At 40.9% G+C, this 19,288-nt stretch overlaps 3 protein-coding genes across 4 annotated transcripts; 2 read left to right on the forward strand and 1 right to left on the reverse strand.

The window, feature by feature from the left end:
• Positions 1-353: 353 nt before the first annotated feature.
• On the forward strand, positions 354-3,973 carry LOC142384856 (uncharacterized). Its single transcript, XM_075471165.1, has 10 exons — positions 354-364; positions 448-585; positions 659-751; positions 882-1,034; positions 1,121-1,209; positions 1,693-1,868; positions 1,996-2,134; positions 3,396-3,527; positions 3,620-3,739; positions 3,853-3,973. Exons 1-10 carry the CDS (start codon positions 356-358, stop codon positions 3,971-3,973), a joined length of 1,170 nt encoding a protein of 389 aa, XP_075327280.1. The 5' UTR covers positions 354-355.
• A 115-nt stretch (positions 3,974-4,088) lies between these two features.
• On the forward strand, positions 4,089-6,732 carry LOC142383916 (uncharacterized). Of its 2 annotated transcripts, XM_075469747.1 has the most exons (9): positions 4,089-4,209; positions 4,315-4,550; positions 4,649-4,937; positions 5,012-5,394; positions 5,475-5,777; positions 5,875-6,015; positions 6,091-6,195; positions 6,264-6,355; positions 6,437-6,732. In XM_075469747.1, the coding sequence occupies exons 1-9, from the start codon at positions 4,194-4,196 to the stop codon at positions 6,510-6,512; spliced, it is 1,641 nt and encodes a 546-aa protein (XP_075325862.1). In that variant the 5' UTR covers positions 4,089-4,193; the 3' UTR covers positions 6,513-6,732. The 2 variants fall into 2 exon arrangements, with proteins under 2 accessions (XP_075325862.1, XP_075325860.1); XM_075469745.1 differs by having other exon boundaries at positions 6,091-6,355.
• Positions 6,733-6,747: 15 nt separating this feature from the next.
• On the reverse strand, positions 6,748-14,469 carry dnaja2b (DnaJ heat shock protein family (Hsp40) member A2b). The gene is made up of 9 exons (XM_075469748.1): positions 14,304-14,469; positions 12,510-12,569; positions 11,935-12,161; positions 11,764-11,844; positions 9,728-9,861; positions 9,424-9,620; positions 9,167-9,311; positions 8,528-8,655; positions 6,748-8,441 (listed from the first exon to the last, which is right to left on the reverse strand). The coding sequence occupies exons 1-9, from the start codon at positions 14,379-14,381 to the stop codon at positions 8,253-8,255; spliced, it is 1,239 nt and encodes a 412-aa protein (XP_075325863.1). The 5' UTR covers positions 14,382-14,469; the 3' UTR covers positions 6,748-8,252.
• Positions 14,470-19,288: the final 4,819 nt, after the last annotated feature.

The following is a 19,288-nucleotide window of genomic DNA, read 5'->3' on the forward strand; positions in this document are numbered from 1 at the left end:
ATGAAAATATTTAGGTTGAATTGTTCCTTAAGCTTAAAACCTCAGTCTTTTTAAGGCATTTAACTTTTTGATGCATCAGCTTTTTTTTATTATTATTATAAACTGGGTTTTTTGTACACAGTGAAATGTAGCACACTAGTCAAGTTATGGGTGATGATCAACCATCAACTCTCACTCGAATTTCAGTGTTTCTGGACACGTGTGTCACATGTTCACATGGGTGTCTATCGCATTTCAGTCCTGTGTGTCTCCCTCCTGACAGACACACTGTCACTTTTGTTGTTTGGTAAACCGATCCAGCTGCGGTAACCATAGTAATATCCTGTATAATTCATCAGCACGGTGTGGTGAAAACATGGAGCAGGTAAGGCGCTTTGATGTGTGAAGGCTGCAAGTTTTTCATGTCTACGTCAAAGCTAAAATGAATGTGGTCATGTTTTGCTTCAGGATTGTATTGCTGCTCTTTATCAATCCCTGGGCTTGTCCGCTGGAGCGGAGTTTTCCTTAGAGGATGTGAGTCTCCTCTTCAGCAAAGTGTGTCATGTTCCCGCCAACACCAGTGAAGCACATGGAGCCATGACGAAGGTAACAATTTAGACACGTTTAGCAACAAACACCACCATCAAGTAGCTGGAGTTTGACCGATGTTATGTTTCAGATTGCAGGAGGTGACAGTAGCTGGTCCTGTACTGGTGAAAATGTTTTGGGTGTACTTTTAGAAATGGAGAGAGAAAGAGAAAGGAAGGAAATGGTACTATTATTTTTTCCTTTTATCTTAAAGTTATTTGACAATATCTTACAAACACATCAAAATATAATGATATACTATACATATACTATACTATACTATATGATATAACAGAAGATACTACTTTCTTCAGCTATATTGGGACTTCCAGCTACTAAATGCTGGGAATCTTCATCACATGACAGATGACTTGCACCAAAGCAAAGACCACGATGATTTCATAAATAGATACACCTCAGAGTCTGGATCCTTTCAGCCATGCATAGTTGAAACAGACAATCCCAAGGTGAGTAGTTGCAGAGAAGCACATTTTCTCATGTGTGGGAGCTCAGTGCCCCTTTTTATTGTTATTGACCTTACTTTATATGCCAGATGGGGGGACTGGTGGGGAAACAAGAGCTCTACAACAGAGTGAGGAGGGTGAGGAGGTTAAAGAAAGCAACCAGGCAGTGCTGGGTTAGGTGAGCATGTTATAGCACGCTTTATAAGTTTAGCAGCTCATATGTAGCTAAAGGGACTTCAAATGAATCCCTTTGGTAATATTAGTGTATGTGTGACACAACTGTAGTTAAACAATGTAGACACCCTTAATAAGATAAACATAAACATGAAAATGAAAATGAATACATAACATAACATAAAAATGAATGTGTTACCTTACTTACTTTTACACTCCATATTAGGGAATGCATGATATTTATTCATAGTAAACTTTTGTGACAGTGGTGTCCATGTGAAAAGTGACAATTATAGAGTCATTAGAAATGCTAAACATTTTGTAAAGTTAAAAAAGTAAAACGTTTTGTAAGGATAAATAAAATAAAGTGTATAAAGAAAGAAACTGTACTTATTGGAAACTTTTTATAATGTTCCAAGCAAACTTTTTATAATAAAGTACATTTTTACTTTAATTGTGACGCGAATGTGTCTTTGTGTCTCATTAGATTAGTATCAGAGGGTGTGCAAAGCATACTGCCTTCTCCCTCACAGGGCCAAAGACTTGGCATTAGAGGTCACGCATGGGGCTGTGTCTCCTTGTCAGACATCCTCCTCTTGGTGGAAGTCAAGTATGATGTGGTGACCCATCTACTTTATTCAGAAATGCTTCAGGAGCACCACAGTAAGGGCATGTCACTTTGACCTTGTGTTACAATATAACATGAAACAATGTAATTTTAACTGCAACTTAATCAGCAGTGTGCTCTAGATGTGTTCCTGTTTCATTTCTTTTTCTGGGGATTTTTCAGCTGAGAGTGTTTGGGAGACACTTTTGCCATGGCGACAGCACAAGGAAGTGGAAGCGCTGGAAGATCTCGCAGAGGAAGCTTTGGAGTGCGTTGACATGATCCGCTTGGCTATGCTGCCCGGGGCATTCAGGATGTACAAGTAACACACGCATATACCAACTTTGTGTGTTTAAAATCAGGCCCCAGTCAAAACTGTATTCAGGATATTATTACCTCCTTGGAAGATGGCGCCTCGCTGTGCAGACTTTGTGACTAACAAAGTGACTCAGCTTACAATGTAAAGACTAAGACCTCTAAAAGACCAAGCTGAACAAGAACAAGCTTAAGCGAAAGGTCTTCTACTCCTACAATCAACACCTGCGAAAGAGGATATAACTTTGCAAAGCAGAAGGGGCCAGTGGTCCATATGTTATTCATTAAGCCTGAGAAGGAAGACCTTGTGGCTAAAAATAAAAAAAACATGATTGAAAGCAATGTTTGCAAAAAGTACGGCATTATTAGTCCAAAAGTTCCGGCTCAATGAGGTGTGTTTGAATGGAATTAGACTACTCAAAAACCTTAACATTTTAAACAAACTTTTAAAGTCAGTGTTTTGTACATTTATGCTTCTATGAAGCATTTAAGTCTAATGCTCTGAAAAATAACACGAGTCTACTTTGTACAAAGGGAAAAAAAGAATAAAAATCCCTTTTACAAAATTTGAATTAACAACTGGTTAAGATGATCATTCTCAGCATGAGCATAGATATGCCTAATATACAGAAAAGTTATGCAGGGTATCTGGGTCTCTTTCTCTTAATGATTTGCATAAACATAGACAAGGATGTGCATTGGGCTTACAGGGTTAACAGGGTTTGGTTAGTTTACGAAAACAGTGACAAAATGCATGGCCGTAAGCATGTCAGTTGGGGGAGTTCTTCCATGTTTTACCTCAGAAGTGATCATAAATTAGCCAGGACAGAACTGTTTGAAAACATAATTGTCAAAAAATCTCATCTTCAGAGACCATATCACAAGTATAATAAATATCCAATCAGTGTTCTACATGTATATATCCTGGATTTTTGAATAGAGTGGAAGAGTAGGTTTTTATCATTTTTACTGATGTGTTGTTTAATGATTAGGAGAAACTAATTTAGGCAGAGTGTTTTCATGTCTTTAAACATGCCTTATGACAGTCTCCTTAAGATGAGAGAAATACTTCAACTACCTCAAATAAAAGAGAAAAACAAAAGGAGCAAACTACGTTAGTTTCAATACTTATCAGTCAGAGGCTTCTGTCCAGTGATATTCCAACAAGGAATTTCAAGTCACGTTTAAAGAGAAAATCAAAAACAACCGATGATAGCTTAATACATTTCAAACTAAAGCACCATGGTGAACTAAATATTCTCCTTCAGGGCCTGTCTGGATGCATCTTTAAGAAACTGCCCAGAGCTCAGAGGGCAGTCCTGGTCCGCAGTTTCATTCCTGAATGAGTTACACACATTTCGTCAACAAGAACAAAACGCAGTGGCAACCCTGGGCCAGAGGTAAATATGCACAAATATACTGTACAAGCCTGACTTGTGAAGGAAATACATTTTAAGAGAATGGATTGATTCATTGATCTTTTTTCTTCCAGGCTGCAGGGAGAGAGTCTGAGATTGTTGTGTCTCTACATCTGGTTTGCAACTCTTCGAGCACAGAGGGAAAAAATGTCCTACGGCGCTCTTCTGGCAGCACGCCAGTCTTGGGAGACATGGTGAGGCAGAAAACACATTGAAAATGGCATGCGTTCACAATTAAATCTGGATGTATGCCCTCTGAACACTAATTTTCAGCTAAATATTGTTTATACCGCATCTTTCTGCTCAGGCCACGGGTTGTCAGTCCATGCAGAGCAGAACAGGCCGCTCTGTGGCTACATGAAGAGGAGGAGGTGGAGGAGGTGGAGGAGGATTTCAAGACACTACAGCAGGTAATTCTGGAGCAATGATTCTGAGGTATGGGCGCGTATCATGTCATCATTCTTAAATCTTGTTTTTCTTTTGGGGATTAAGAATATAAAGAGAGAGCACTCTGGTATTTTAATCAGTAACTCTTGACAGAAGGCAGCGCCTCAACTGCTTGTGCTGAGTCAGGAGCGGGAGAGGAAGCACCTGGTCAAGTTGGTACATGGGGTCTCCCTGGAGGATTTGGAAGGGTCAGGTTGCACAATGCCTTCCAATGACGGTATATGTTTTGTTTTTTCCTCTGCAGTGATCTGTCAGAATTAGTTTTCTTTAGTATTCCTCTCATTTCTGCAATCTTTTCACTCGTTTACTGTTTCCATAACAGACGGTGAGCAAGCTGCTCTGAAGGCTGGCTGTATAAAAAGACTGAGAGAAATGAATACACGACTGCAGACACAACTTGGGAGTCTGACCCCCACAAAGCACACAAACTCACAGACCAAAATGCAGGAAGAATGGTCCCAACTTCAGCTTGAAGATGGTGCTCTGCTCCTTCTGACCCATCTAATGGAGCTTCAAGAGGTCCAAGCTTCTGCTTTACTGGAAACACTGGTGGACAGGGTGAGCTAAGACAACCAGTGCATCTAATTCAACGCAAGGATACATGTAATTTACGACACATCTGAATGTAATAACAGATAATCTTGTGTGTCTAATAGAATGCTCAGCATATCCAAACCCTGCGGGATAAATATGAAGATGAGATTAAAGCACAGCGCTTTACCAGCCTGCTCCACCTTCTGACCTCTGATACCCCACAAACCTTAGTTTCTATGCCAATTCCAAACTTGACTGAAAATAGCAACACTGAGCCAATCCTGCCTCAAACTGAAAATATCAGTGGTGGATTGGCTAAGGCAATGACAGCGGATTCAATCAAAGGGGCCAGCATTGACACGAATGAAGGCCAAACTGCAAATGGTTCGGACAGGCAGGATGTTTGTTCAGGTATGACAAGCATAGTCAAAGACAGAAAACTTACTCCCACAGCTGAAGGTATAATATATTGTGTATTCTCCAAGGTTGTGGAGCTGTCATAGAGGATCTGCCCTTCTTGGAAATCTTGTGTGAGCCAGACAAACAGGCTGATGTTCATAAGAGCCTCTCTGCAGATGGGGGAGCCAATGAGGAAGAAGAGGGCAGTGCAACTAAGAATCCCCAGAGCTATCAGAAACAAGGGTCTTTGATCACACTTGCTTGGAGCAAACGACTCGAGACTGCAGAGGGGGGGGCAGACCAGCATCAGGATGTTGAGAGCATGAGGACCCAAGTACAGCCCACACAAAGCGAGGAAACGGGTCAAAACAGAGACGGAGAGGAGGTGGACATCGCGCTTTCACAATGCGGTTCTTCAGGTCACCAAAATGCATCGTCTGCAGATCCGCAGTGCGGCCCAGTAGAACAGGTACATGAGTGTGAGGCACACTGTAATACAGTGTCACTCAGTGTCATTCATCTGATTGCTTCCCCTTTTTTTACTATTAGTTGATATTAAATATGAGACCTGTGGATGATCAAACAAATGAGAAAGAAGTCACATCAAAAGGGGACCAGCAAACACTTGACACGGTGGCAGAGAACCTGCAGGCTATGCAGCAACATCTAATGGCTGACTCCTCGGAGAATGCTGATGAACTCTGCTCTGAAACGACCAATCACACGGTAAATGCTGGCAAAGAGATGACAGAGGTGGAAATGCGTCCCACTGAAGCCGTGTCTGAACTGTGGGAGCTTCGAGGGCCGGAGCTCTTTCCCCACGAGGACCTGACACATTGGCAAGACTCACCAGTAAGACAGTCGCTACATCTTTGTCAATGTGAGATTTCAGTTTGATTACCAGTGTATCTGTCACTTGTGATTCAACCAGCCTTCTCTCGTGTTTCAGGTAGACTGTAATCTCTCAAAGAGCGCTGCAAAGAGGGAACCCACTCTGATGGAGAGAGAAAGAACAATGCGCAGCCTGGTGGACATGCAGAAAAAAGTGGAACAGAGGCAGCAGAGAGACAGAAAAAGACAGCTGCTCAGGGTGAGGAATGTATACTGAGAGAAACTTCATATAAAATTCAGAGGAAGTTTTGTTCTGGCATCATTTGTTTTTCAGGTTCAGGAGCGTTTGTCAATCATCCAGAACAGAAAGGCAGAGGAGGACCTACTTGGCCTTAAGCACACAGACAGACTAAGGCATCTCACACAAGATCTACCCCTGGTAACTATACAAAGAGGACATGTGCCATTGTATTTGGTATGCTTTGAGAAATTACCGTCGTGTTTCAGGAGGACAAGAGGCAGCAGAAGACTGTTGTTAGAGAGCGACTGGAGCAGCTCAGAAGAGAGCGCTCCTACATCATGCAGTCCAGAAGAGACAGGTATACGTAACCGATTTGAACTAGTGAGGTAACAACAGTGATGTTTACTCTCTTTACATCTGCATTCTGTTTATTCTTCAGGAATACAGCAGGATTTAAGGAACTCCTGGCTCCAGTTGCTCTGCACAGCACTGTGACAGACAAAGGATCCGACTAAGACATACCAGGCTTCAAGAAACCTTTGTCATAAAGACATCACAAATGTCAATATCGTCCAACACGCACAACACTAGATGACAAATAGTTTTCCAAATATGTTAAAACTCTACTGAGTCACCATTTTTCTAACATCGTGCTGCATTTAAGTGATGTTATCCTTCTTTGACATTATGAGGAAATTCAAGATCACTTGATAATACAAAATACCGGTTTTCAATTAAACAACACAGATGTCAACAAATTTGTAGTTGTTTATTATACATTTTATCATTTTGACAACCATTAGCATCAACAATAATGTAATTTACCTATGACTTCTTATTATTGTGTGTACTTTTCCCCCAAAATTACATACACAATGAATCATAGAGGTGCATGTAAACAGTCTAAAGTGGCTTCACTAACTTTCCTTCTTGTGAACATAGGTTTAATATGTTGGCCTTAGCTCGCTTGTGTAAGAAAAGGTAGTGAATATAGAATGACACTGCTGTAGACTTTCAATGCACCTATGGACTGGAACTTTATTTACAGGCAAATGGGGATGGGAATATTTGTAACATGTCAAGGAACATATGTTTGGCTAACAACTCTACAAAGGGGGGTTATGTATAGTACAAAGGGTTTGGTGCAGGTTCAGCAGTTTTCCGGCAAGACAGGAGGATCTCAGTCCTGGTAAATAGAGGGAAAATGTTTACATCTGAGATTCTCAGCAAATAAACATTCAGTTCTTTCTTCCTTAACCGACTATATTTGGTGTCCACGCTCACTGCAATTCAACATAAAGCAGGAATACCTACCACCCTAATAAGCTACAACATTCCACAGCAGCTCACACACACAATGAGCCACTGCACTACACACATACAAAAAAAAAAAAAAACATCAGTGGGTCCTCAACTCCAATCAAGAGTACATAACTTCAAGATCTGTGGTTTCAAAGACACTAACATTCACACCGACAAAAGATAAAGAAGCTGAAATTCCAGACTTAAAAATAAAAAAACGGAAAACAATAGCATAGAACCTTAGCCGACCGTTGCTATACGCTGGGCTTTAATATTGTTTGGGTCTGACAGTTAAGAACTGAACAGACCCGGCAAATCATTTTTTTAATATATGACAATTGACCTAAGAGGAGGCGCTGGTTTAAATGTTTGATTCTCAGCAGACAGTGCAGAGATGTAATCGGGTTCACTCATGTGGTAGCAGGGCACTCTGGTAGCAGTTACATTGGAAAATTTAAATGTGGTAACAGATTTCTCTGTGGTGTCTGGACCCTGAAACTACATGGTCAAGATCTTCAGCAAGAAGCAGCATGCGCTTGTATGTGATTGACTACTCTACACCTTTGACAAGATATTTGACGATGCTTGCATTTTGTACACAGACTGGTGTTTCTCATGGTAAGAGGTTGAAGTTTAAAGATGAAAACAGGGAGGTTCAAGTCAAGCTCAGTCAGTGAACCTCTGAGAATGAGACTACTTCCTTGCTGGAGACATTGATGAGCACTAATGTCCATAAACACATCACACGTCCAGGATCTCTCTGATTTATGGGCACCATGGAACTGGGGAAGGAGAATATCTGTGTTTGTGTATCTCCTTTCACTAGTATCATGAACGGAGAGAAGAGAAATGTGCATGTATGTGCAACGAGTCTTGGATGGTGTTAGCAATGGAACTTGAGGGATGTTTGTCTAATTATATTTTAATGTGTGCAAGTCTATGTATGAGTCTTTCTATTGGTGTGCACACTGCACCCCTGGGCCATGATGGCCCCCTTCCTCATCAGAACTATCATTATAGGCCTCTCTCCTGGCTCCACCCCCAAAACCTTGACTCTTGTCAAAATCTGTCAAGTCAACTTCCTCTGCATCTGGAGCAATAACAGGATTGTCAGCACGAGCAGGCAGCAAGCACTCCAGGTCCTTAAAGAAATACAAAAATACATTAAAACACCACAGTTATTTCAGTTGAAACTGAGTAAATGGGATTTTTTTTTATGGCAACTCACATTCAGTTTTTCGGGACTAATCCAGTTGTTTTCTGGGAACTGAACATCAAACTTGATGTAAAGATCTCCCTTCTCAAAAGGATTTCTGTACTGAGGCATCCCTTCTCCTTTCACCACTCGAATACAACCTGCCACACACAAATAGCTTAAACGATGAGCATATGGAGTAAAAATACAACACGAAGCCCTAGCTTCTTTATGCATTTAGGTTGAAGCAGTGTAATAAATCTAGCTTTAGTTTAAGCTATGCACATGCAAATCAATTTGCTTTTGACATTGTGCTACAGTAACAATTTTAAACCTAATTTTGTTGTAGATTAATACATTTGAGATGCCACATTGTATACTGTAATAACAATGTATAACATGCTTAAAGTTTGTAACAATTTAGTCACAAAGCCAAGGTAACGCTGTATAAACGATGCCTGTAGTTTTCAACATACAACAGGGTAGCTTGTTAGCTAGAAAAATGGCTGGCAAACAAGGAAAAAATATGTCATTTACTAACAATTTACATGAGTCGACTTACATATACCATAATGGAGTTCATCAAACTGTACACATAGTTGGAGTGGACCGTTACCCTCACTGTCCACCAGAACAAAAAAGACAGAACCATAAAATAAACAGGGTGTTTACCTGGCTCGATAACTTTGCCAGGTGGGTATTTCACAAGCAGCTGACGTCCATCCAGGTGTGTGACAGTTATCTGGAAGCCACACAGAGCCTCTACCAGGCCAATACGCTGGACCATGTGAAGGTCACTGCCATCACGGCGGAATTCCTGTTTGAAATTTAAATACATAGTTTGTTGCTTTAATTCCTTATGCAATTATTCTCCTCTTAGCATAAGTCAACTTTACAATCAACAGCAGCAGACATCTGATTTAGAGTACCTCATGTTCTTTCTCTTGTAGAACCAGAACTATATCTCCTGGTTCAACACCTGGAGCTTGGTCAGCTTCCCCAGAGAAAGTGATCTTCTGTCCATGTCTCATGCCTTTGTCCACGTGAACCTCCAGAAGTTTGGTCTCCTTGCACACCTTTTGACCCTCACACTTTCTGCAGCGGTCCTTCTCATTTATCACCTCACCTGGACAACCACATGTAGGTTAGACTTTCAGAGTGCAGTTTTGTGTCCAGCTGTATATTATTCGTGTTTTTCCATTATTGGGGTGTGGGTGTGTGCGGACACATTACCTTCACCATTGCAGTCTGTGCAGACTGACTGCATCTGTTGAACCATCCCTGGGGCCAGCTGTCGAATCATGATTCTCATACCTCTTCCTCTGCATGCCACACACTTTTGCACCGCTCCTGCCTTCCCCCCCTGACTACAAGTCAACAGTGAAGCATAAGCATTTTTATTAGGAACTTCAAAGAGCAAAATACAACACTGTTTCCCAAACGTTACATGCAGAGTTACTGTATTTTGTTATTTAAACTCTACATTTAAGAGAGTACTCTTTGAAAACACCCAGCAAAACTCTCAACTAATAAATATTGACAACAAATAACCCCAAAATCCCAATAACTTCTGAATAATTTCTGACTTTTGTCTCCAGTGATCACATGTATAAATTTTACTCCTGCTCCAAGCAGCAAAGATGCAAACATCACACCAGGGTGGAAAGGCTCATTTTTACTGACTGTGCTGGTTTTGGCACTGCAATAGTGAGCACAGCCTCAGCCTTCCTTTCTTAATGAATGTTCATTTAAAAAAGAAAAGAAAAGAAGAATCTCTTACTGAGATTAAAAAACTGACATTAACCCAGCATCAACCCGCCCATTTAAGGAGGATCCAATGGATCCATACTACCAGTGTGCATGGCAGCGAGCGTCTCACACTCTCTGTCGTGCTTTGCAGGGCTGACTTCCTTGAGCTAGCCCAATCGAAAATAGAAAAATATCTTCAAACTTATTTGAAATTGTGGCCCACAAAACCCTGTAACACAGTCAAAAACTATCCCTTACTGTTTCAGTAGTCTGCTGGGTTATCCTTGAAATGCAAGTCCCGATTGAAAGAACTACAGAGAAACATTCAGATAAAGTGTTTCTCAAATCTTTTTACAAGATTTGGATTTATTTTTCTTTGTCATCCGTGGTACTTGGTACTCACAAAAGGATTCTGACAATCTGCTGAAATCTGTGTGAGCAGGATGGAAACCAACACTGAATGGCCATGATCATCACAGCCCCAGGAGGCGCAGCCAGCCATTTTGTAGTGGAAATGTACACATAAACTCAAGAGCACTTCCAAATAACCACTGTGGGTGAACATAGGTCATCCATCCATCCATCCATCATCTTCCGCTGGTCCGGGGATCGGGTCGCGGGGGCAGCAGCTTGAGCAAAGAGACCCAGACGTCCCTGTCCCCGGCCACTTCCTCCAGCTCTTCCGGGGGGACCCCGAGGCGTTCCCAGGCCAGCCGAGAAACATAGTCTCTCCAACGTGTCCTGGGTCTTTCCCGGGGCCTCCTCCCAGTGGGACGGGCCAGGAACACCTCACCGGGGAGGCGTCCAGGAGGCATTCTCACTAGATGCCCGAGCCACCTCATCTGACTCCTCTCGATGCGGAGGAGCAGCGGTTCTACTCCGAGCCCCTCCCGGATGACCGAGCTTCTCACCCTATCTCTAAGGGAGAGCCCAGACACCCTGCGGAGGAAACTCATTTCGGCCGCTTGTATTCGCGATCTCGTTCTTTCGGTCACTACCCACAGCTCGTGAGCATAGGTGAGGATAGGAACATAGATTGACCGGTAAATCGAGAGCTTCGCCTTCTGGCTCAGTTCCTTCTTCACCACGACGGGCCGGTGCAGAGCCCGCATCACTGCAGACGCCGCACCGATCCGTCTGTCAATCTCCTGTTCCATTCGTCCCTCACTCGTGAACAAGACCCCGAGATACTTGAACTCCTCCACTTGGGGAAGGATCTCATTCCCGACCCAGAGAGGGCATTCCACCCTTTTCCGGCCGAGGACCATGGTCTCGGATTTGGAGGTGCTGATTCTCATCATGAACATAGGTCGTTCTGGAAAACTTCTGATAGTGAACATCTGTTAAGCATTCAACTATTTGAAGTGAAATGTAAAACGGGATTCACAACTACTCAAAAATCTATCAACAATCTACCAACAAAATGACAAAAAATGACTGTAATTACAAATGATCGATGAGAGATTTAAAAGTCCATGTAATTTTTTATCATGAATGTTAAATGAGAAAAGCAGACTCACCCATTGCAGGCCGCACACAGCACATTCTTACTGAGCTGCAGTTTTGTGGTTTTGCCATTGTACAGATCTTCAAGAGAAACTCTGTGAGACAAAAGTTGTAAGAATTTGTAAAAGTGTATTTTCAAAATAACCCACTGAAGACTCTAAAATACCTCGATGTTAAACACTTACTTCAGAGGATGTACCATATCATCTCCTCTCCTTTTCCCGCCATTGCGTCCTCTGCCTTGTCCACCCATGAAGCCAAAGAGTCCTCCGCCGAATATGTGAGAAAAGATATCGTCCATGCCGGGACCGCCCCCTCCTCCCTCCCGGAGCCCTTGTTCTCCATAACGATCATAAAGCTCCTTCTTCTCCGGGTTTGTCAATACTTCATATGCAAAACTTATTTCTTTGAACTGGGAAAAAAAATTGAAATAATTAATAAATGGAGGGGAAAAAAAAAAAAAAAAAAAAAAAGTGATGCAGTGCAAGATTGAAAGTATTTCAGTGAATCAATGAGCATAACACCAAGCCTGATTATAGTGAGGATTTAAGTCACAGAACAACAGACATCAAAGCCTTTTCATATTCTGTACTCAAGAGGTGCACCTACTACTACTCTTATAAGAGTTTTTGTTCCTGTGTGATCTTGTCAAATTAAGATGAAATCACGTTTCATTTGAGCGACTATGCTGATACTGCCACTTTTGGTGCCATTATAAAACACTCCAATGCCAACGTGAGCAACTTTTGGTTAATTTTACCTTGTCTCCAGCATCAGGGTTCTTGTCAGGATGGTATTCTTTGGCCAATTTGCGGTAGGCCTATGAAAAAAAACAAAAATCAACATGAACAAAGTTTTTGTATGATCTGAGCTTAGGTGCCTTAAGGTTAAAAACCTCAGACTGCCAATTAGTTTGATGTGTTGCCATACTAAATTAAGAGCCGTTATCATAAACACAAGCAAAAGCATTGTTGACAACATAAGCTAAACAGGTTCGAGTCACACAATTTCTAGTTAAAACCACAACATAACTAGTGACTATCTTAAAGTTCTCAGACTTAATTCAACGAGCTACTGGTTTGATTAATGGCCCATTAAAAACAGAAATAATGTGCATGATGATACCACACTGGGCTTTGCAGGGGGTGGAGTGTTACTAATGATTTACATCTTCCTGATGTTTTTAAGTTTAAAGAAAGACAATGAAGGCAAAATATATTTGAAGCATTGGCCATCCCAAAGGTGGCACCTTTGAAACAACACAGTCTGCTGTTGCATCCAGAAATGCAACCTGAAACCGTTTCACGCAAGGAGGAATGCCGCCACGTTCTCCGAGTACAATTTCATCTCAGATAGACAGAATACAGTAGACACATGTTCTGTGGTCAGGTGAGTCAATATTCCAGCTTGCTTTTATTTAATTTTTTTTTGGGGGGGGGGGATTGTACAAGCCACAGAAGAGAAACACCATCCAGGCTGTTATCAGCAAAAGTTGCGATATCCGGTGTGTGTGGTTATATGGGGGTGCATCAGTGTCCATGGCATGGGTGACGTGTTTATTTGATACAGAGGCACATAATGGAATTTTGGAGTGGCTGATTTCTTTTCCCAGGAGGTCTGGTTGTTTTAGAAGGACAACGAAAGACCTCATTCTGCACAACTTACAAAAGCGCTCACAGACGCAGTTTGTGCTTTACTGGTCTGCTTGAGGTCTCCTACTGAATGTACAGCGCATTATGAAAAGACTGGACAACAACCACCACTGACTGGTGACCAGCTGAAAACTGTTAAGCAAAAATTACCACAGATTCCTTCTGTTGGAATTTTTTTTTTTTTCATTTTTTTACTGTGTTTCTGTGAATTTATCCAAGTCAGCAGCTACATATAAAAGAAAATAAAGATATAAAAGCAACAGTAAAAGATAATACAATCAAGAAACCTAGAGGAGGATAGGATATCTTAAACAATACAAACACATATATATAATATATATATGTATATATACATATACTAAGGTTGGCATAACTACTTGCTTATCACCATCACACAAGATTATTTATGACGTTCACAGAAATTGTCAAGCCAAACTTAGCGTTACTATGTGTGACAGCACGACCAGTTAAAATATGTACATGATTAGATAGATTTCTCGCTTAACTGACGTCGCTTCGTTGATAGGGACTATTTACTGGAATGTGTCATATAGCCCTAATAGCCGGCAACCCCTCGTACTCGTGGTTGCTCATTTCTTTCGTGTATTTTTTGGTCAGGTAAATGCCATTCTCCCGGTGAATATATAGACGATTCACTCAAAAACATTAGCTCCAATTTTCTTCCACCAATGTGTTGCCTGAAATACAATTACAAATAACGGTAATTAAGTATTTAGTTGTTTAGCATGCTAGCAACCCCTTAGCCTAGCTTACGATCACTAAATTAAGCTAGCTAACCTCAGTTAGCTCGATTTTAGGCCATATTACACTTGTGACCTCTCTCCCCTCTTTTTCTCCACCTAACTCTCACACATTTGATGTTCATTTTGAAAGAGTCGTACCTTTTTTAGTTCATTTTCAGTGGCAGTAGGTGAAACTCCAAGGATGTCGTATAGCCTAGTATCCGCAACGTTCGCCATCGTGCTAACCGGCTACCACAGAAAGACCTTCTGCGGAGAATCAGATGCGCGAGGAGCCGAATAACGCAAGGCTTGCCGGTTGGGGCTGTCCGTGTTTTTTGCCAGATACTGCTCACACACACAAACACCCACCCACAAACAAATGTCAGAGGACGTCAGCCAAATGATTCCAAAAACTGTACCACTGCTTATATATTGATGTTTAACTGGTTGATTTATTATTTTTTTTTGTAAAAGATTTACAAAATTGTACATAATAAGTGTGTACTTGAAGCAACGTTTAAAAAAAAAAAAGTACAACTCTAAATGTAAAGCTTACGTAGGTCAAGATTTTAAGTTTAAGTTAATTTAGAGTATGTCAACAAATATTTTAATGAAATACATCACACTGCACCTTAACTTTAAAACATTGTTGTTTTTTTCAATGAATTTTAATTTGTGCTCCTCCTGTGCTTACAGGTCACTGAACAGCTTTTGGGAGCAAAATATGTGGGGACCTTGAAGAGCCTTGAAGTGACTGTTATATCTCTAGTGTGTGGCTTTTCAGGTGATCTATGGAGAATGTGAAAGTACACTGCCTGGCCAAACCAGAAAAAAAGAGAGGGCAAAAAGTTGCTTTCTGTTGCACTACATTCAGCTATAATTACTGCACCATGGGCCATGACATCTTCTGGATAAGCTAAGGCATTGTCACAACATTCATTTAATTTCTGTCAAGAGTTCTTTTTTTTACAAGATTTATTGATGACAGGTGAATTGGACATACGCTAAGTTTTCTCAAGCACATCCCAAATATTCTCAGTGGGATGAAGATGTAGACTCTCTCATGACCAATCAATATGTAAAACTGGTGTCTCATGCTCCCTCAACCTTTATTTGAGCAAAATTAACCCTCGTAATGCCATCTTTGAATTTGCCTGTGCCGCCAGGGAAAAACCAAAAATCTGTTTATGGACAAACTCAGTCATTCAGTATATTCTGGTAGTCAGCTGACCACATTTTTTGAACACATAACATTGTTCAACCTGGACCCGACCATCTTAAACAACATCAGGTCATTATGCTGCCCCCACAAGCTTAGGGTAAATCTGGCCTCATCTGACCTAATATTCTTTAGCCATTATGCAGAGTCCAGCATTTAGGCTTCCTGACAAACTGAAGATTTTTTTTTTCTTTGTTTAAACCCACTGATAAGTAGTTTCCTTAAGGCTACACAGCAGTTTAGTCCCAATGCCTTGAGTTCTTTTCACATTGTGAGTGTGGAAATCCTTTTATTTTCACTAGTTAACATTGCCGTGAGTTCTACCGCTGATTTCCCTGCAATTTGATTTCACAAAACATTCAAGTGAAAGCTGATTACGATCATTAAAGTTTTTCTTCACATCACATTTCTTCCCTAAAGATGAAAGGTCGTCACTATCCTTTCAGGTTTTAATAATGCTTTCTTCACACAAGTTTTTTGTAGTTTCAACAAGCTCCCGATATTTTGTTTGCTTGTTACACACCAAAATTGAAACATTTCTCTAGAAGAGGACCATCTCTTCCACAACCACAGGATGTGTTTTCCATTGTGACTAGTTAAATCCAGGTGGTAACTTTTTTTGGCCAGGCAGTGTATGTCATGCTGAGTTGCATGTTAGGATGGGAGCGCCATCTTGTGAGGAGCTCTCTCCTGTTATCTGCGCCTGCCACTGTTGTTGCCTGGTTAGCTTTGGTTTAAAAGTTGGTCAAAATGGTCACATTTTGTGGAGAAAGGAGAGATTGACACTGAAAATCAGGAGAAAATGGACTGAATTGTGCTGCCAAGACACAAGATAAACAACATTAATCCATATGTAAGACTAGATTACTTACCGTGATGTACTACATCTGTCCACATTCTTGCAGAATGCAACTTAGTTTTTGGACTTAGAGGAAGCACTGCTCGTGAGTTAGGAATCCAAATAAGCTCATAAACAGCTTTTTCAATGAATGTGTGTAAGATCTGCTAATTAACAAAGCCGTGTTGTGCTGAATTTAATGCCAAATCCAATTTGTTTCATTCAATAAACTAAAACAAATACTTTCAAAGAGCTCCACATATTGCCGTGTGTTCCTTTTTATGGTGTTGTAGTCAGTGGTTGTCATAATTCATTGTCCTGCTGATAAGAATTTGCCTGTTGTGGAATTTGTTAAAAACCTTTTTTTTAAATCTGCAATGGATAGATTAGTTTATCATTTTTTATATGCCTAGAAAATGAGTCATGTCTTTACGGGCTAGTTTTACAGTGTGTGCATAAAAACATGATCCTAAAGGCTAGTCTGCAAGGTCCCTAAATACAAAAGATTGGCTCACAGTTAAAGTTACAATACGGTGCATAACAAACCCAATGATCCAGAATTAAATACGACACATCCATTTAAAATCCTCTACAGGAAGAATTCGGTTCCGATATTTCAATTTTTCCTATGCTGATTTGAATTTAAAAAGTCAAATTTTTGTTACTATAGAAAAAGCCATCAAGACAAATAGGTAGTAGGTACTTAAATCGTTAAAGGGATAGTTCGCCTCTTTTGACATGAAGCTGTATGACATCCCATACTAGCAATATCGTTTATGAACATTGACTTACCCCCTACTGCGTCCTGTGAGCCGAGTTCCAGCCTCGTTTTGGCGTTGACGAAAGTAGTCCGGCTAGTTGGCTGGGGTTTAAAAAATAAAGCGTTTTGCTTCTCAAAACAATATGCGTTCAAAAGAGTAATACATTTGCATCACAAAATTGTTTTCCAGGAAAAAGTCAGACCTCTCAATCGCTCAATCACGCTATTTTCACTCCCTTCGTATCACTGCGTGCTGCCACCTGCCGACTGCTGCGCCTGTTACGGTGTTTACTGCTTGGAAGCAGGGGACTGCTCGGTCTGTTTTTTCGGTCTGCACGGTCTACATAGCATGCAGTGATACGAAGGGAGAGAACATAGCACCAAGCGATTGTGAGGTCTGACTTTTTGCTGGAGAACGATTTTATGATGCAAATGTATTCCTCTTTTGAACGCATATTGATTTGAATAGCAAAACGCTTTATTTTTCAAACCCCAGCCAACTAGCCGGACTACTTTCGTCAACGCCAAAACGAGGCTGGAACTCGGCTCACAGGACGCAGTAGGGGGTAAGTCAATGTTCATAAACGATATTGCTAGTATGGGATGTCATACAGCGTCATGTCAAAAGAGGCGAACTATCCCTTTAAGTCCACACTGTTGCACTGCCATGTTTATAAAGATCTCAAGAGATAAACCAAACACTGGCTCCATAGAAAGCATTCTGGGTTTTCTCGAAAAATGTGTCAGGCAGGGGTATATTCATTTTGTTGCAGTCTGCGACTTCATATTAACACACACTGCTCTTTTATGTTCGCCAATCCCACCACCACAAAAACAGGGAAAATAGTTTAAACAAACGGACTCTAAACAACTAGAAATACAGTTGAAATTATACCAAATTATAAAGATATTTAAAACATCTTTGTTGCAGTGGAGCCCAAGAAGTCTCTGACTGAACACACTTTAATTACGATGTTTTGTAGAGGATGTGCAGTGTTCTCCATTTTGTTTATTAACTCGTGCAACATTCCTCTGTGCACAGTCAGCTCTGAGGGCCCCAAAGCAGTCCCTTGCACAGAGCCAGCCTCCTCAAGATGTAGAGTCTGCCTTGTTCCTTCTTGTACTACAAAGCAAGATTAATGGCTCAGCAAGCTAGTTAAGCTAGTTGAATGTTGTCAGACAGAATTTTCTAAAGTAAATGTCTGACAGTGTGACAAAAACACAAGTCTTTAATTGAGGATTAATGTCAGGTTGTCAAATAGCTGACAGAAAATCAATAATTAGAAAGGTCATCTTAAAAGTCACCTAGTTTACCATATTTAGCTGTTGATCAAACGTTGGACTTTTGATCTCCAAATTTAACCATTCTGAAATGTTGATTCAGTGGCATCTTTTCAGAATTCCATCCATCCATCCATCCATCTTCTATACTGCTGAATCTGTCGGTCAGGTTGCGGGGGGGCTGGAGCCTATCCCAGCGGTCAATGGGTAAGAGGCAGGGTACACCCTGGACAGGCTGCCAGTCCATCACAGGGCCACATAGAGACTAATGAGACAAACAACCATACACGCTCACACCTAAGGACAATTTTAGAGACACCAATTAACTTAACATGCATGTTTTTGGACAGTGGGAGGAAGCCAGAGTACCTGGAGAGAACCCACACATACATGGGGAGAACATGCAAACTCCACACAGAAAGGCCCCAGCTGGGAGTTGAACCTGGAACCTTCTTGCTGTGAGGTGACGGTGCTAACCACCACACCACCATGCAGTCCCTTTTCAGAAATCAATCTATTAAATATTTGATCCACCATGGATTTTATTCCCAACTAAAGATCAGCCCCATCATACCTGAAACACACACAGTGAAACATGTCGTGTTACCATAGAAACCGTGTTTTCAGTCGATGATGCTGAATATTTTTTTTATTTTGTCCCGATTAACAAGTAAAGATGTCCATTCTATGCTGCTCATATTGGCTCTCAAACAGATTATAAAAACAATTGGTCAGATGATTTGATGACTTCCACGTTATTATGAGGCAATCTCAGCATATAACAGCACTTCTTATCAAGTCAAAAGTTTAAGAGCCTTATGTGCAGCTGTCATTGCATTTGTTAGCTTACTAATTTCCAAAACATGCAATTTTCTGGTAGGTTTCTTTGTTCTTAGTTGCATCAGCTGTGGGTTTTTTATTTTTCATATGGATCTCTATATTGGTCAAACCTCTCCATTCGTACAATCTGCTCTCTTAATGAATGAAGTGTCAAGAGATTGGTGTATTTTGTGCAGAAGAAGATAAAACACCCATTTCATGTGAGC

The sequence above is a fragment of the Odontesthes bonariensis genome, chromosome 7 (genome assembly GCF_027942865.1).
Source record: "Odontesthes bonariensis isolate fOdoBon6 chromosome 7, fOdoBon6.hap1, whole genome shotgun sequence".
Lineage (NCBI taxonomy): Eukaryota > Metazoa > Chordata > Actinopteri > Atheriniformes > Atherinopsidae > Odontesthes > Odontesthes bonariensis.

What these genes read in the sequence shown, in the direction of transcription:
- LOC142384856 (XM_075471165.1), top strand. An exon ending in ACCAGGCAGTGCTGGGTTAG is followed by an intron (nt 1,210 to 1,692) that starts GTGAGCATGTTA and finishes GTGTCTCATTAG; the next exon opens with ATTAGTATCAGAGGGTGTGC. An exon ending in CGCCAGTCTTGGGAGACATG is followed by an intron (nt 3,740 to 3,852) that starts GTGAGGCAGAAA and finishes CTTTCTGCTCAG; the next exon opens with GCCACGGGTTGTCAGTCCAT.
- dnaja2b (XM_075469748.1), bottom strand. Translation starts at nt 14,381, where the DNA reads ATGGCGAACGTTGCGGATACTAGGCTATACGACATCCTTGGAGTTTCA. An exon ending in CTGAAAATGAACTAAAAAAG is followed by an intron (nt 12,570 to 14,303) that starts GTACGACTCTTT and finishes TTTTTTTCATAG; the next exon opens with GCCTACCGCAAATTGGCCAA. An exon ending in CACAGACTGCAATGGTGAAG is followed by an intron (nt 9,621 to 9,727) that starts GTAATGTGTCCG and finishes GTGGTTGTCCAG; the next exon opens with GTGAGGTGATAAATGAGAAG.
- LOC142383916 (XM_075469745.1), top strand. An exon ending in TGGAAACACTGGTGGACAGG is followed by an intron (nt 4,551 to 4,648) that starts GTGAGCTAAGAC and finishes TGTGTCTAATAG; the next exon opens with AATGCTCAGCATATCCAAAC. An exon ending in GAAAAAGACAGCTGCTCAGG is followed by an intron (nt 6,016 to 6,090) that starts GTGAGGAATGTA and finishes TTTGTTTTTCAG; the next exon opens with GTTCAGGAGCGTTTGTCAAT.